At 39.7% G+C, this 16,680-nt stretch overlaps 1 protein-coding gene across 2 annotated transcripts in view; it reads right to left on the reverse strand.

Annotated features, from left to right (window-relative positions):
* Positions 1-16,680, reverse strand: part of adam12b (ADAM metallopeptidase domain 12b) — a 150,547-nt gene that overhangs the window by 54,923 nt on the left and 78,944 nt on the right. For both annotated transcript variants that reach the window (XM_066673641.1, XM_066673632.1), the window contains exons 6-11: positions 15,923-16,109; positions 12,530-12,595; positions 8,777-8,848; positions 7,150-7,319; positions 6,560-6,644; positions 1,512-1,660 (exon numbers count right to left, since the gene is read on the reverse strand). In XM_066673641.1, coding sequence (XP_066529738.1) covers positions 1,512-1,660; positions 6,560-6,644; positions 7,150-7,319; positions 8,777-8,848; positions 12,530-12,595; positions 15,923-16,109 — 729 coding nt within the window. The remainder of the gene's footprint in view (positions 1-1,511; positions 1,661-6,559; positions 6,645-7,149; positions 7,320-8,776; positions 8,849-12,529; positions 12,596-15,922; positions 16,110-16,680) is intronic.

Below are 16,680 nucleotides of genomic sequence, written 5' to 3' on the forward strand. Positions count from 1 at the left end.
ATGTCTTCAGGGATATCAACCACATGGAGACACTAAGGTAATACAAGTGTAGTGTAAAGTGACAGAAATTATGCCTCTCTCTCTTTTAAACATGTTGTGAAATTCCCTCTAATGTGTAGATTCTATATTCTCAAATGGACACACTATTCAGTAAACAGTCAGGCTATTTCTGATACTAATGCTCAATTGTGCAGTCTGTTTGTATAGTCTTCAAAAACTGTAGTTATACACAGGATAAGATGTAAAATGTCCTATGTCAAATTTGATTTTTAGCTTTACAAAGAGCCCAGTCTCACTCTTTTCCTACCAGCAACCACAATATCGCTAGTTCTTCACTGAGGTCATTGAGTAGACACCTCCTGCTATCTGTGTTTCACTGAATTAAGCCCACCAAATCTGACAAGGCTCACTGTCACCGTTAATGCACGCACAGTGCCACTAGTTCCATGTGGACCCTACACTCTGCATCACCAAGTGCATCCATGTGTACACCACATCTGTGAAAAGTGCAACCAAAGAGTACACAGGAGAAGCCTCAGATGAAATCACCAAGCCCAAAGCTTAACTTTGACCTAGAAGTGTATAAAGCCCCTCTGCTTTAATTTAGATTGTGGAGAAGTAGATCTGAACTTTCTCATCCCATTTCTCAACTCATTTGGGATGAGTTGGAGATCCAGAACTATCAACCTGATGGCTGAATGTCATCAAATCTTCACAGCAGTGTACTAATATCTAGTGTGAAGCATTTCCAAAAGTGTAGATGTAGCTATTATTGCATTAAAGGTATAGAAACCTTTTTTAAATGATCTGTAATGCCTAAGCTTTAAAACTCATTACTTATCCACGGAAATGATAGTCTTAGTCCAGGCACTCTTAACAGAAATATAACAGAAATGTCTTTTAGAGGTCCTTTCGACCATTTCATCGACTAAAACTCACTGCTGAGTTTGAGTATAATTGGCTTCACTATGTATTTTCACCAAATTTTAGGTGTACAAATAAGTTTTAAAGAGTTTTTTGTGTAACCCTTTTGTCATTTTATTGTAATTGTTTACTAGTTTTAAAAATGACCATTGTGATTTTATAAAAAAAAAAATACAAATTAACTGTTAATTTAAATGTTAATTGTTGTTTAATTGTGTACACTAACTTAGTGATCACTAACATCGAAATCACCATCTTTAAATAATCTACACCAAAACTCTCATGTACTTTTGGATACAATATTATCCCGAAGAACAGAACACACCAATGCACTTATGAAGCTCTTTTTTTTACAGTGACGAATAAATTTGTCTTGATTGTTATATTCAAACTACTAGATTTTTAGGTTATATTTTGTTGAGAATATTGGAATGATACTTTTTAATACTAAGCAACAGTTACCATAAAATAACAAAAGCGAAAGAGAAAATGTGAATTTTTTAATTACAATTAAATGTTACGCAGAAATCTCTTTAAACACATTTGTACACCTAATATAATTACGTCTCTGAAATGTTCTGGCTCACCCTGTAGAGGGGGTCATGATGCAGCCTCCTCTGTCCACCGTCATCCTGCAGCCGCACCCCCGCTCCGGAGTGTCATGGTTCATTCCGAAGTTGTGCCCTAGCTCATGGGCTAAAGTCACGGCCGCTCCTAGGGGGTTGTCCGAGTGGTCCTGGAGAGAGGGAACAGCTTTTATGATGCACAGTAAAGGCTGTATTTACCCTTGGACATTTAAAAATCTATCATGAAGGAGATCTTTCAGAGAGCAGAATAGGAAAGTAATGAGTGAGCAGATATGAAGACCTTAAAAAGACCACTGGTGCATTAGAGACTTAAAAAGACGCCAATCTTTTTAATAATGTGGCATATTAATGTCCTAATCTTTTAACATCAGGCACTCCCTCCCTCATCTCTGTCATAAATCCCTATTGATATCTGTCTCTCTAATGCCTTTATCTTCTCCTTCTCTCTCTCTCTATCACCCTCTCCTCACTCTCTCTCTCTCTCTCTCTCTCTCTCCCTCTCTCACCCTCACCTCACTCTTCTCTTTTGTCTTCATTACAGAAGGGAAGAGATTCTTTTGGCTACAAAACACCTGGAGCTGATATTGTCTCTTTCATTCCCTCACTCACTAACTCACTCTATCACACGCTCACTCCTCTGCTCACTTGTATTTACTCACTCTTATTCAGGCACTCACCCACTCAGTCACTAACTCTTTCCCTCGCTCTCACCATTTCACTCACTCATCTAACTCCAACTTTCTCTCACTCGCTCACACAAACTAGCTCACACTTCCACAGACTCACTCACTCCATCTCCCGCTCGCTCACTTACGTTTACTCACTCATATGCATTCACTCAGTCACTAACACATTCCCTCACTCTCACCCTTTCATTCGCCTACTCACTGACTCACTCATCCACCTCTATAGCCCCCTCAATCGCTCTCACTCACTGACTCACACTGTCACCCACTCACTCCTCTACACAATCACTCGCTCACTTACATTCCCTCACCCACTCATTCCCTCACTTTTACCCTTTCACTCCCTCCCTCACTCACATCAAAGTCAATCCCTCACTTGCTCTTCTTTACTCATTCTTTTCTTATCCATTTACTCACGCACTCAGTCAGTCACTCATTCATTCACTTTATCACCCATCAATAACCCATTCACTCATTCCTTCAATCACTCAGCGATGGACGCATGTGCTTTCCGTCGCTTTCCAAGGCTGGTGGCATTTATCGGGCGGAACTGGTGACAACCATGGGGCCGCGTGGAAATTCACATGCTAACTTCAGAACTAACAACACCCATGTCCTAGTGGAGGGGGTATTTTCCTTGTTTTTTTGTTCCTAGCTGGGGGTTGGAAATACCAGTTACCAGCTCTACTTAAATGCAGCACAAGGGTAAATTGTGTCAGTGACGGTCATATTTAGCGGACTGGACACTCCAGGCCCATGTGGAAACATTACTGCAGACAGAGGGATGGCTTCAGAAGGATCTGTCACTGTGAAACAATGGAAACAGGCAAAAGAATGGCCCTCTCTTTCCTCCGAACAGGCCACATTCAGACACTTTAACACGATCCTGCCGTGTCACCACTCTGTTTACTGAGTCATTTCATCAGCGCCTTGTTAGGAATCAGACAATCCCCCTTTACACACTATTGATTTAATCTGAGAAACACAAACAGCACAAGGGTGAGTCAGAGAGAGAGAGAGAGAGAGAGAGAGAGAGAGAGACAACATAGTGAAAATAAACAGTGAAGAAAGGCAAAGAAAAATAAACATGAGTGAGAATTGTGAGGAGACAAAGAGAAGAGCTAAAAAAGAACGGACAGAGATAGAAGTAAGAGAGAGAGGGAGAGAGAGAGAGAGAGAGAGAGAGAGAGAGAGAGAGAGAGAGAGAGAGAGAGAGCTCCAAAGCTGTTAGGAGAGAAAGTAAGAATGATACACAGAGAAAGATGAAAGGAACAAGAGATGTGAAAGAAGAGAGTGGGAGCATGGTGAAAGAAAGGCAGAACAAAGATGAAGAAAGAAAGAGAGAGAGACAACATAGTGAAAATAAACAGTGAAGAAAGGCAAAGAAAAATAAACATGAGTGAGAATTGTGAGGAGACAAAGAGAAGAGCTAAAAAAGAACGGACAGAGATAGAAGTAAGAGAGAGAGAGAGAGAGAGAGAGAGAGAGCTCCAAAGCTGTTAGGAGAGAAAGTAAGAATGATACACAGAGAAAGATGAAAGGAACAAGAGATGTGAAAGAAGAGAGTGGGAGCATGGTGAAAGAAAGGCAGAACAAAGATGAAGAAAGAGAGAGAGGAAGAGAGAGAAGAGAAAGACAGACATTGCATTTTCTTGTTTCTCAACTGACACACACACACACGCACACACATATTTCCAACCACATTTGAGAAGAAACAGACTTACCCTTAAACTATAGGGAACACTGCACATTATTTACTTATTAATAAAATACACAGTGTGGCCAAAAGTTTGTGGACACCTGCTCATCCAGGACTGCTACTGAACTTTGTTCCTCTTTAGTTACAGTGACTACTTCTACTCTTTCGGGAAGGCTTTATACTAATTTTTGAACCATTACTGTGGCGTTCAGCCATGTGAACGCTAGTGTTACTTCAGGGAATGGTGCTGGATGATTGGTTTTGGGTGATCCATCATTCCAAAAGAAAAGGAAATACAGTGCACTGGGGGTTTTCTGGTTACCGTGCAGAGCACCCCATTTTTTGTGCTTTTAAAGTGGCTCAAATCAGACATGTTGGACATACAGTGCACATCACATTAGCTAACAAAACCATGCTGTAATAAGTTCAAACGATGTGGAAATAATACATGGTCATAATATAAGTGCCTTAAGAATCCCGGTGCAGCAGGAAGAAAAACATATCTGTCACTGTACGGGCTTTTTATTTCTCACAGGTCACAGACTTGCTGACACTACCGTGTCTTTTAGCCGTTTAATAAGCGCCATTTATCAAAGTGCACATCCACACGTGTGATTTAGGCCCGCTCCTAATCACCACGGCCCAGCAAGACTCTTGCGAATCTTAAAAAGAGCCGCTTTCGCCTCGGACGACGTATAACGTACTCCCGGAGCGTCTGTGATTTATCTGGGCTAATAAAAATGTAAATGTGTGGTATTTAGCTGCGGCAAGGAACCGTGGGTGATTTCTGGGATTGACAAGGGGCTGGTCAGGCATCTGGGAGTGCGCAGGTGCCGCGAAATGACCTTGGGCGTCTCCCGCGGTGTTCCACTTAATTAGATTCGTTACCACTCAAAACAGTAGGGGCCACCAAAGCTCTCAGTGGGTGGAAGGAAAGAAAAAGTCAAAAACACCCAAGTAAGCGTTCTCTTCTCTGACGTGTCCAGAGTCCAAAGCAGTTAATCTGCATGATGGGAGCAGCCAGTCAAAATAAACCAAGAACACTCCTTCCTAAATCCACTGCGCGGATATTTCCAATAAAGTTCACTTTGTGAATAAAGCATAAATTGAGTCAAGAAACAGTGTACAGATTTCAAGAACCTTCTTATAGGTGTTGTCTAAGAACATTGACTGTGCCACATCCTGCTGAGATTCAGCATTCTCTACTGCACGCTGCTGAGATAAAAGCCCTTGAATGTTGAACACAGGATAGAAAAACAATGTATAAAAGAGAAGTGACTAGTGGTGGTCTAAAGGGGGTAAAAATATATGGAAGCCCCAGTTTTAGATTCCCAAATTTTTTGCTCCAGCTGTAGTGTTACTAAGCACAGAACACATCAGTTATTGACAGATGCCAGTAGATGAAGAACAGAGTAGAGTGAAAAAAAAGTAATAGAATGTCTGTATAAATAAATAATGACCACACTTTATTTGAACCCTTCCTACTATATGTATCATTGCACAGTCTATGTGTTCTTTCATATAAATATATATATAATATTCATATTGACTGATTTTTGCTGTTTTGAATTACTTTAGATGGAAATATTGCCAAACTTGGGAGAACGCTAGCTGCATTACTGCAAGTGCTACAAAACTAAACAACTTGAGTTACAAATGAGTTTCTGTGGTAATTCAAACAGTGAATAAAAGCTTGTACATACAACAGTCGTTTTTTTTTTCCTTCCACCTTAAACGATGCAGAGCTTCTGAGTGTTAACAACCAGAGAGAACTGTGCTGAACAATTGAAGATGTTCCCTTTATTGCTGGGATCAGACTACGCAAATTTAGCATGATTTTGTCGTACATTTTCCAGCGTCGGACTGGATATGAGCGTCAGGAATGAGTAAAGTTTGTGTAGTGTGACATAATCAAAGATCAGCGACACCCAGATGAAAAGTCTTGCATGTACAATTTTTGGGATATTTTCGCCTAGTCTGATACAGTGAACCTCAAAAATAACAAAAATATTGTGTAGTCTGATCCTGGCATTGATCTGTACATTTTTCTTATTCATGTGGAAATTTGTTCATCTTCTGTAACTGTTTATTCTTGATCAGTGTTGTGGTGATCATTGGGAGCAGGGAAGGAACACACACTAAATAGAGCACAAATCAATTGCAAGGCATAACAAACCCAACCTGTCACTCATACACTCACTCCGGTGCACAACCAGTCCACCTACCAGCATGTGCTTTTGGATTAAGGGGTGAAACTGGAGCACCTGGGGGAAACCCACACAGACACAGGGATAACACACCAAAGTCTTCACAGAGAGCCGACGTGAGGATTGAACCTGAGACACAGGAGCTGTGTGGCCATGTGCTCATGTTTTTGTTGTGTTTTTTTAGACTCCTCCCATTCTTCACTCTTTGTTCACACCCCTTATGTAGCTCCCCGTTGGGTATTGGGTCCCGTGGTGTGACCTGTTTTCTTGAGTCGATCCTAAGTGTATCAATTATGTTTTCTTCATTTTTTGTTCTCGTTCTTTGTAATTTTTTTGTTTTGTTTGTTTGCTTACTGTGGGCTACATGCTATTGTTGTTACCGTATATGTGATATATATTGTCATATATGTCACAGTATATATGAAGCAGTATATATTAAAAAGGGTATATGGTTACCATGACGATGCCACCAGACTGCTCTACAGTGCACATGCTCATGATCGGGGCCATCCCAATTGTAGTCCCTTGGAAATACACGCCACTGCAAGAGAAAATATCATGGGTTCATTATGCAACTGAATTTTATTTGGATTCATTTTACACACCAACAATTTTCATCCACTTTTCTTTGCAGTATAAACTGTTAAAAGATCCATTTTAACACAAAAAGTAGCAAATAATATTCTATGAATGTAGTTCCTGAATGAACCAATTCATTCTCCATAGGAGGATAAAATGACATGGGGGCCTCCTTCTTTAAAGGAACATTAATTAGTACTTTTAGCACAAAATTGCAAGTGCATTAGGTAACTTTTAGAGGCAGATAGGTTCCTCCCTTGATTTCTGTAAAATGAATTAAACTGCAAATATAGAAGGAGCCCAGGTGCAAAAATACTAAATCTTACCTAGTGTTCCTTTAAAATGGGTTTGGTACAAATCTTTGTCACAGCTAGGTGTGTCAGTATAATGTTAATTTCCTTGAAAGCTTATCGCAGTAGTACTGTAATGTAATAGTGTGTGTGTGTGTGTGTGTGAGCTGATGGTACCTGATTAGCTGGGCATTGTCGTGGCGTCTCTGGGGTAACAGTTTGAGTTTCCTCCAGTCCAGAAACTCATGGAGAGTGGTGAATGGGTCCTGGGTCACTGGACATTTATCAGAATCACTCCAAACTTCCAAGCCCACCAAGGCTACACGAATATTCAGTGCCCTGTAAAACTGACACACACACCCAAAAACCCATGTTTAAACCCTTTCACACAAGAGGAAATGCTGTTCTATTGAATATCATCGCAGCTGTGATTCAGCCATTCCTGACATTTGACTGTGATACTAATTCTATACAGTTCTAAGCCAAAACATATTTTGTTTATTTAATCATTTATTTGGCTCCACCCACACCCACAATGTCGTAACTGAACTGGGCCTGGGCTACTGCCAAGCAACATATAAACACTACCGGGCTACTTTGTGTATGTCTACGTAAGCACAGAGAGCTGTGTTGTATCATATACATTTATCTGTACAAGTCGAAGAAACCTGCTGTTGATGTAAGGACCTCTTTAAAACTTCCTCTCATGTAATAGCGTGTAACAAATGGTTAATACAACAAAGCAGAGTAACTGCTAACTACTAACAAATCTGACAAAGCATAGTAACTCAAGTAGAGTTACAGGTACTAGTGCTGTTATGCTCTGTAGCAGTACTCATGTTATGTCTCATGTCCAATCCGAATTCTCAGTGGGAAATTACTGTTCTAGAAGTACTGTTTTTTAAAATTCTAATCATGCTACAGTTGTGGGCAGCTGCAGTGTTAGGAGACTCTTAATTGTGTAGTGTGATGTGCTGCCGAGTTAAAGCCACTACTTCACTAAATCAACCGCCATATACCTCCATAACATTAACACCATGAGCTAAAGGATTCCATTTTCCAAAGCAATGTGCAGGGAAATTTTTTCCTCATGAACAATGCAATAATAGCTGTTTTAACTGGAAATTACATAAATGAAGGGTGTTTTTTGACATTTGAATAGCACTGTATCAACCCTTGTGGTTAAGTAAGTTAAGGTAGTTGCATACATGACTTATTCTGTTTTTTTTCACTTATGCTTCTTATGAAGTAATACATACAAAAGTAAAATGAAAAAAGACAAAACTGTAACATGCAGTAAACAATCTGACCTGCAGACTGAATGTGAACTACTCTATTGGATCTCCAAGTCTGATAGTATTAATATTGCTACTTTTGACATATTGAAAGCCTTGTTTTAACCTGTGCCAAATGCTAGAGTTTGTGGTTTAATGGATTGACACTGGATATAGACACTGGCTATTGTGGTACCTGTAATTGTCCTAAACATTGCATTTCACTCATACAACTACAAATTCCATAGTTGTATTTACTGCTGTGTAATATGCCTTATTATTTTAATAAGTCTTAACTGCATAATTAGGCTGTGGTTTAAGAGAATAAAGTTTAAATCCATCCATCCATCTGTTTAACTCAGCCTATAGATCATTTACAATCTAAAAATACAGAGACCTCATACCTGGCTGTTCAGCAAGGACCTCATTCATTTTGGCAGAAGCACATCTATCTCTGTCAATCAGCTTTCTATTTCCAACCAAAATGCCTCCTCCCTGTTCATTAAGGGAAGAGGCATGGGTCATTATACCTTGTCCACGTAATTGGCGATCTCAGCCAGCCTCTGTTTCACCTTCTCGATGTCTTTGCCCTGTTTATGAAACTGAAATGAAAGAGAGAGAAAAAAAGGATCCATTAGAAACCTTAATTTAGGTCCACATCGTGGAAATGTAAAATAAGAGCTCAAATCTGAGCAGATATATTAGTCAGATACATTAGACACAGGGATAAAGAAGTGACTCCATCAGTAATAATTACACAACAGCACAGAGTAAGGTCTGCAGAAATAAAAGCAAAATGCAGTGCATTTGTGAATCTCCTAAACAAGAAAGCGTTATATTTGCTCTTATTTTTACAAATTAAACTAAAATCCACCCCCCCAGGGAGTTGTGTATGTACAGTGTCCACAAAAAGTCTACAAAAATGTAGGCCCTACTTAAATATGTATTAAGAGTGACATTCACGATTATAATTAAGACATTTTAAAAATGTAATAAGATGTTTACATTTGCTATCTCTCCAGTCTGTTTGCAAACTGAAAACCTGTCTAATGTATTTATGAATTCCTAGTGTCAGTAAACGGTTAAGAAACAAAGTGGCTCTTTCAGACCTAGGCTTTCTCTCGCCCTGCTAACGGCATGGAAACAGAAGAGAGACCTCCAAACATCTAAAAAAACATGAAAATGGATGAGGATATTGCTTTATTCCTGCTCCATAGGTAACTTTTTACTTATTTTTGCTGTTTCAAATTATTTAGGTAGGAACCCACTCTAATTTTGAGCGCTAACTACATGAAAGTAAACGCAAACTGAAAATGCTACAAAACTAAACAGCTCGAGTCACAAATGAGTTTCTGTGGCAATTTAAACAGTGAATAAAAACGTACAGACAAGTTCAACTTTAGCCACGTACAAACAACAGTTGTTTTTTCCCCTCAAACATACCCTATCATCGTAAAAGCTTCAGAGCTTCTGAATGCACACAATCTAAAAAGAACAGCATTTCCCCCCAGGGGTAGACATTGCCTTTAAGTTCATAGAGTTACAAATCAAAACATCAAACTAAGTGGGCATTTAAATGAACTCATGGTGTATGTTTAGGATTGTTCTCGTTTGCACAGTTCCTTTGCAGACTTTTGTTGACACGTGAAGATCCATTTAGTGAACACTAGCTCAATGGTAACACTGTGAGAAAAAGCCTTAGAAGTAGAGATGTTCACAAGTTGGTTCATGAAAGAAAGGACACACTAAAGGTAGACAGAAATCTTTTGTGTGTGTGTGTATTCTGCTTTACATGACATAGCCCCATGCTGAAAAGGGTGTCACGCTGTGAACCAGATGGTCTCCATACAGCAGATCTGAGATGTACTGCATGCACGGACAAACATAGGAGAAGACGTTTGTGTGTGTGTGTGTGTGGGTGGGTCAAAGTCAATGACTGACAGCCCCCCACTGTCCTCACACTCCCCATACTCTGTATGGTTTGCCCAGCCTCAAAGACAAATGAAAGTACTTTAGTAAAAGATAAGTAGGTGTAATCGAGGTGGAGGACAACATGCCACACGTTCTCATAATTCAAACAATATCGTAAGTAAATAAGCATATTTCCCAGTGCTGAATTGGACTGTCATCACTCCTTATTACCATGCAAATATATGAATTGTTTTTCAATTACTGCCAATGAATGCTGCAAATTGGATTCTGGTGAAGTAGGAGCACTTGGCAGTGCAGGCTTATCCACACACACTTGTTTGTGCTAGTGCAGATGCTTCCAGGCTGCTGTATTATGTGGCACAATTAAACAGCTCACATCCTAACATGCTCTGTGGATCAGGATGGCAAAGGAAAATATCTAAATGACTTATAGGGGATATGTTCTACCCTACGTTTACCCTTCGCCCACAAGTGATCACAGTTATGGGCCTTAATGCAATATCAGACATGTTTTAGTCAAACTACCACAAGGATCAATCCCCACCACAGCATTACCCCACCTCCCTAAACAGCCCTGTTCAGCGCCCATTCCTTTATATGACAGAGAACCACTGCTCACACGCAGTGGGTAGCGAGGAGCAGAGCTCTTTTTGCTCAGTTTTCTCTCTTGTCTGTTCTCGTTCTACCTGTCCTTACTCAGTGCTCTAATTTCTCTGCATTAATGGTGTATATTTTGCACTGTTTAACCTTGTCTTTGCACTCTTGCATAAACGCTTGTCCAGGAGACAGGACAAGTCTAAAGACTGTGCCCTTGATATAAAAAGTGAAGCAAATCAGAACGACCCATATTTTCTGACTTAGGCTGCCCCCAATAAAACTGATTAGGTTCTTTTATTTTACATGTAGGCTGGTAGACTCCTGACCACCAAATTAATGTGCGCATGCACTGAACAAGTAATTGTTCATTCATTATTGTGGCATGGATGTCAGGAACTTCCTTCACTGGTCACTGCTTTAATAGGAAGGTCAAGCTTGTGGAAAAACAATGTGTTCAAATGAGTCTTCCTTCACCATGTTCTACACAATTAGATAAGTGCATGTATAGCACACACCAAGTGAAACAGGACTATACAGGTTTCCCTGTCTCTCCACAGAGCTCAAGTGGACCCTGGAAGGTCTGCTGCGTAAAATGTATGTAAATCACTTATGGGAGATTTACCAAGGCGTCGAGATGCACTGAAGCTGAGGTGCCGGCTTGTGGTGGATTTAGAAATTTTACTACAGCTTTTAGTTCTGGTATTATTGGTCTTTATCTATTTAAAGGGATAGGAGCCTAGTTTGTAAAGGGGTTGTTTGCATTTTAATCCAATTCAGAGCATGTTTCCTCACCGTTTGCCAGCTCTCTTGTCTGTTCGCATGCGGGAAAATATTTGTTTGCACGCGGCTCTGTAAATGGAGACAAAAACGAAGGGTCTCGTTCTGAAATGGCTCAGGCATCTGGAGGCGTATGGATGCTGGAGAGACATCTGAATGCTTAAAAGCATGAAGAGAGATAAGGATGTTGCTCTTTTTCTTTTCCATAAGCAGGTAACATTGACTTATTTTTGTTGTTACAGTTATATTACTTGAGTAACTGACTTTAAATTTGGGAGAGCACTAACTGCGTGAAAGTAAACGCAGACCCAAAGTGCTATGAAACTATACACAAATGAGATTCTGGTAAATCAAACAGTAAATAAAAATGTACAGACAAGTTAAACTTCAACTATGAAGAAGCTACAGTTGTCTTCTTACTCAAGAAGAAGGTGGGCGGGGGTATTGTTTAGCTGTGTGAACAGTAGTAGTCCAGAATCTTCTACGTTGCTTTTAAGTGGAAATACGTGCCCAAGGGCATTGCCAAGATGGCTCCCTGGTGGACAGATTTTCATATAAGACTTTTAGTAGGTCACATATGTATTGAATGAGACCACTGAACAAAAAAAATCACACGCACACACATACACACACCCAGGTTACTGAAGTGGCAACAGCTTGGGTCACCATTTCCTTCACAGCTGATGGTCATTTTTCAACACACTATTTCCTTTCTCCTGTCTGGGATACTGGAAAAAGTGAGCCCCTTCCTTAGCAATCCTCCCCCACACTGACCTGCTTTTGGAGTGAGGCAAAACAACATTATTCCCACCATTCAGACAAATATAGACTCTATTACTCTACTGCATACACTTGAATTCATCCTGTAATCCAACTGCCTGTCCATTAAAGCTGCCAGTTACTGGCTCATAAACTCTGGCAAGGATGAGTGGCATCTGGTGCCCTGTGGGCATGACCGATAACCTGGCCAAACCTACCTCCCTGTTGTCTGCCACAATAATGAGCTCCACATATTTGGTGGTCTTCTGGGTGTCTCTTTTGTGCTGTGAAAAAAAAAGATAGAGAAACACAAAATGGTAACAGTTAGCTACAAAAGTCATTCTGTGCACACACACACACACACACACACACACTAAATGACCAAAGGTTTGGAGAGACTATTATACCCACAGTTTCTTCTGCAATTAAGGGTATTGATACAGAAATAATCTCCCCGTTTGTTGCCCCTAAACTTCTGTGAGAATTTTATGGCAGCAATAAGGACATTAGTGAGGTCAGGTACTGATGTTTGCAGATTAGTTCTGGATCACAAAAGATTTCAGCTCATCCTAAAAGCACTGGATACATCAGTTTCACTGCGCCACTATCCAACACTGGGAAGCTTTATACAACTCAAGCCAGCACTAGCCATTTGATGTGGTACCTTAGGCTCATGTGCAGCTACTCCAGCATGTCTCACTTTATTGCAGGCTTTTCTGTGGAGATTATACAAGCTGTGCATGGACAACTAAACACATTTATCAACAGTGGGTGCAACACAGTATCTGTATTGACTTATTATTTGGGTAATATTATCTATTTTATTATTTCATTTGATACTTTTCAAAGAAGACATGCTGTAATTAAATGGGTACACAGTTTAAAAATGTCCACATTGGATCTCAAAAAAGGGCATGAGGTGATGGTGGAAATCCCATCTGGGATCATTTCAAAGGCCTTACAGAATTGCTTCTTATCAGTTGTGCAAAAGGCTGCCTTTGGGAGCATCCACATAAAGTCTAAATGAAGACATTCAACATGATCCAGTAAACTCCTTGAGACAGCCTAAGCAGCATAAACTTTACCCTACTTTACCCGGCATAAACTGTCCAGAAAAAAGCAGGTTGTGAATGGCGCCCATATCTGCTCTCTGTGCTACCAGTTAGTCAGCAAGACTAACAGTGGAGTGCTCTGAGGATTTATGCAATGTTGCAAATATATATGTATCTTTTTATGCTAATCACATGCTAGAAGAATTTGAAAAGCCCTGATTTTGCAAAGACTGGGTCTTGTAGGTCATTGTTTGCATCATGAAAAGCATAATACTTAACAAGATTTTATTTTAATTGTACTACAGCTGTAAGTATTACATGTTCAAAGAGTTTCAAGAGTTTTTGAACTTTGTAAATACAAACATTCTCCTGCTATTCTGTTATTTAAGGGTAAATGTTGTATAGTATTAAAACAACAATGACAATGTCATTATATTTTTACAGAATCAAAACATTATGCAGTGACAAATAAATGCCATGTTCAAACTACTTAAATTGTACGTTTTATTTTGTTGAATAAAATAACAACTGTCATTATTAATATTAAGCAACAGGTACAATGAAAGGATAGAAGAGTAATGAGAATGTTTGAAATTTCAATCACACGTTTACGTCACACAAAAATGCTTTAAAATTGATTTGTACACCTAATACATGGTGAGTATTATGATTAGTTATATTTACATTAGTCAGGTTTGAGTCTGTGCTTTGGTCTTTCTCCATTTGTTGTAAGATTAAAAATATAAAATATAAAAAAAAATCTTATTCAAGTCATAAAAATAGTAATAATGATACCTACTGAAAACTCATCAAAAGTGCATATGACAAGCTTTCACCACGAGAAGAGAGAACGTATAAAAAAATGACACCATGCTTCTCAGTGACAACTGTGACTTCCATGTGCACTGATCATCTGCATTTGTGATACACATATGATACCTCTTTGTTAAAACACGAGTTCACACAACTATTTCTGGCAATATTTGAACTCCAACTCCACTCTAGTTTCATGAACTGGTTTCATCCTTTTTAAATGTCATCAGTTATAACATGGTGTTTTTTCCATGGTTTTCATATCAAAGGGTTGTGATCTGTCGGAGATTCAAACCATAAAGTCATACATTTGTATTACTGCGGTGTGACTGAAGTGATACTCCACGGCATATTGTTTCCAAACTGTCATTAATTTTATATTTTCAGTGCAGAGAATTTCATATTTGGTATTCTAACAGTGTTATTTTTCAGCATTATCTCTGCTGTGACATTGATCATTTACACAGTCTCTCTGTGACAAGTACAGTGGGGATATCAGCACCGATGAAGTAGATGGCGTGTTAACATTTGATGTTTTATTGAGAGAACAGAGCTTGCTTTATTATGTGTGAAATGTGTGGGCTCCTACAGTTATTTCCTCTGCTTTAACCCAGACATTAGGCTGTGACATGACTTCTCTACATCAGGCCAAAGGTTTATGATCACCCGCTCAACCAACATGCCTTCTGAAACTGAGGGTATCACTGAGGAGTGACAGTAGTAACAGCTTCAACTCTTCTGGGAAGGCTTTAGACTAGATGCTGGAACATTGCTCTGAGTAGAATGATGAGGGCTGATTTGGAATGATTAGTTCTGGATCACAAACACCACTCCAACTTGTCCCAGAGGTGAACAATGCTAGATCACTCCAGAGAACAGAGTTCCACTGTTCTCTAGCCAAGGCTTGGCATTAGAAATGGTGACTTTAGCATTTGAGATGAGCTGGAGTGCTGTTTGTGATCCAGAACTAATCATCCGACAGCAGTACTGGACTAGGTTGGATGATTTGTCTATAATATGTTATACCAATGTGTTGGGAAAAAGTTGCCAGTGTGTGAAAATGATAATGATATATTCATTCATTCACTCATCATCTGTAACCGTTTATCCAGTTCAGGGTCGAGGTGGGTCCGCAGCCTACCCGGAATCATTGGGTGCAAGGCAGGAATAACCCTGTATATATTCGATAAGGATATATGAAAAATGATTATGGGACACATTTCTGTTCCATTGCAGTGAGACATGAACACCCCTAAAGAAACATCACCCTCTTTTATTATTCTTAAGACAGGAATGACTACAGCACAAACTGCACACTACCTCAGTACAATTTGCTGTACGTGCTCCTGGAGCCATTGTGGGGTGATTAAACCTTGCTGTATCTGCTCCTCAAGTTACTATGGGGCAAACAAAACCTCAATGTATCTGCTCCTCAAACTACTGCAGTGTGATCATACCTCACCATACCTGCTCCTTGAGCTACTGTGGGGTAAATAAACCTCGCTGAACCTGCAAGTAGAGCTCTTGGGATGTTTTTAACCTTGCTGGACATGGTACTTGAGCTACTATGAGGCATTTAAACCTCAAAATCTACCTGCTCTGTCTCTGCTCCAATTAATATATTTAGCGTTTCTCATTCTGTGATTCTTATAATATTTTTATATTATTATTTCTAGGCAAGGTTAAATAGGTTCTCCTGGAAAGAGACACAGAGGACAGGAAAAAGAATGTGGAAGCTTTTCTGACCCTGGTGTTGAATGACTGTAGTGGTCCTCCAGTACTGCTGAGGGGGAGAGTGGAAATATTATGTCCATGGCCACAGGTTCCAGAGGGAAATGTCAGATGCTCTCCTCTGTAGACAATGTGTGTATCATTCTCTGGCTCAAAAGCAGGCTCCACCATGAACGTCTCGTTTTCAAGTAAGATGAAACCCCTGTAGATCAGAAGCACATGTTAAATGGTTAGAAATGCTCTTTTTATACCCAGTCATGTGATCACATTGTTTTTTTTATTAGTACCACTTACTTTTCCGGCATTTTGTTACCCCTTTCCCAACTATTTTTAGATGCACTGCTGTGAAGCTATGTACAATGAGCTGGAGTGAGGCTTTTGATTTTAATCCCCTCACAGCTGAATGCAACCAAATCCTCACAGAAATGGCCCAGTATCTGCAGCAAACTGGGAACAAACTGCCTACTAAAACCTTAATACCAGAGTGTCAACCAATGTTTGGGTACATAGTACCTTCCTACTGCAGTCTGGGGTCATGTCTTTACCATTAGGGCAGTGAGGGTGTAGATGGACATTAGAAACTCTGGGACTCTGATATTTAATACTATTACGAGTTTGCTGCTTGTTTATCACCTTCAGTAACTCCAGTGATTGGAATCCATCTCCTGAGACCTTTAAAAGTCACTGCACATTTACAAACCATAAACCTAGAGAGAAAATATATGAGATTCTCAGTGTAGGAAGTAGTTTTCAGCGTTCAATATTATGTTAGT

This window comes from Hoplias malabaricus, chromosome 1 (assembly GCF_029633855.1).
Source record: "Hoplias malabaricus isolate fHopMal1 chromosome 1, fHopMal1.hap1, whole genome shotgun sequence".
In the NCBI taxonomy this organism is placed as follows: domain Eukaryota; kingdom Metazoa; phylum Chordata; class Actinopteri; order Characiformes; family Erythrinidae; genus Hoplias; species Hoplias malabaricus.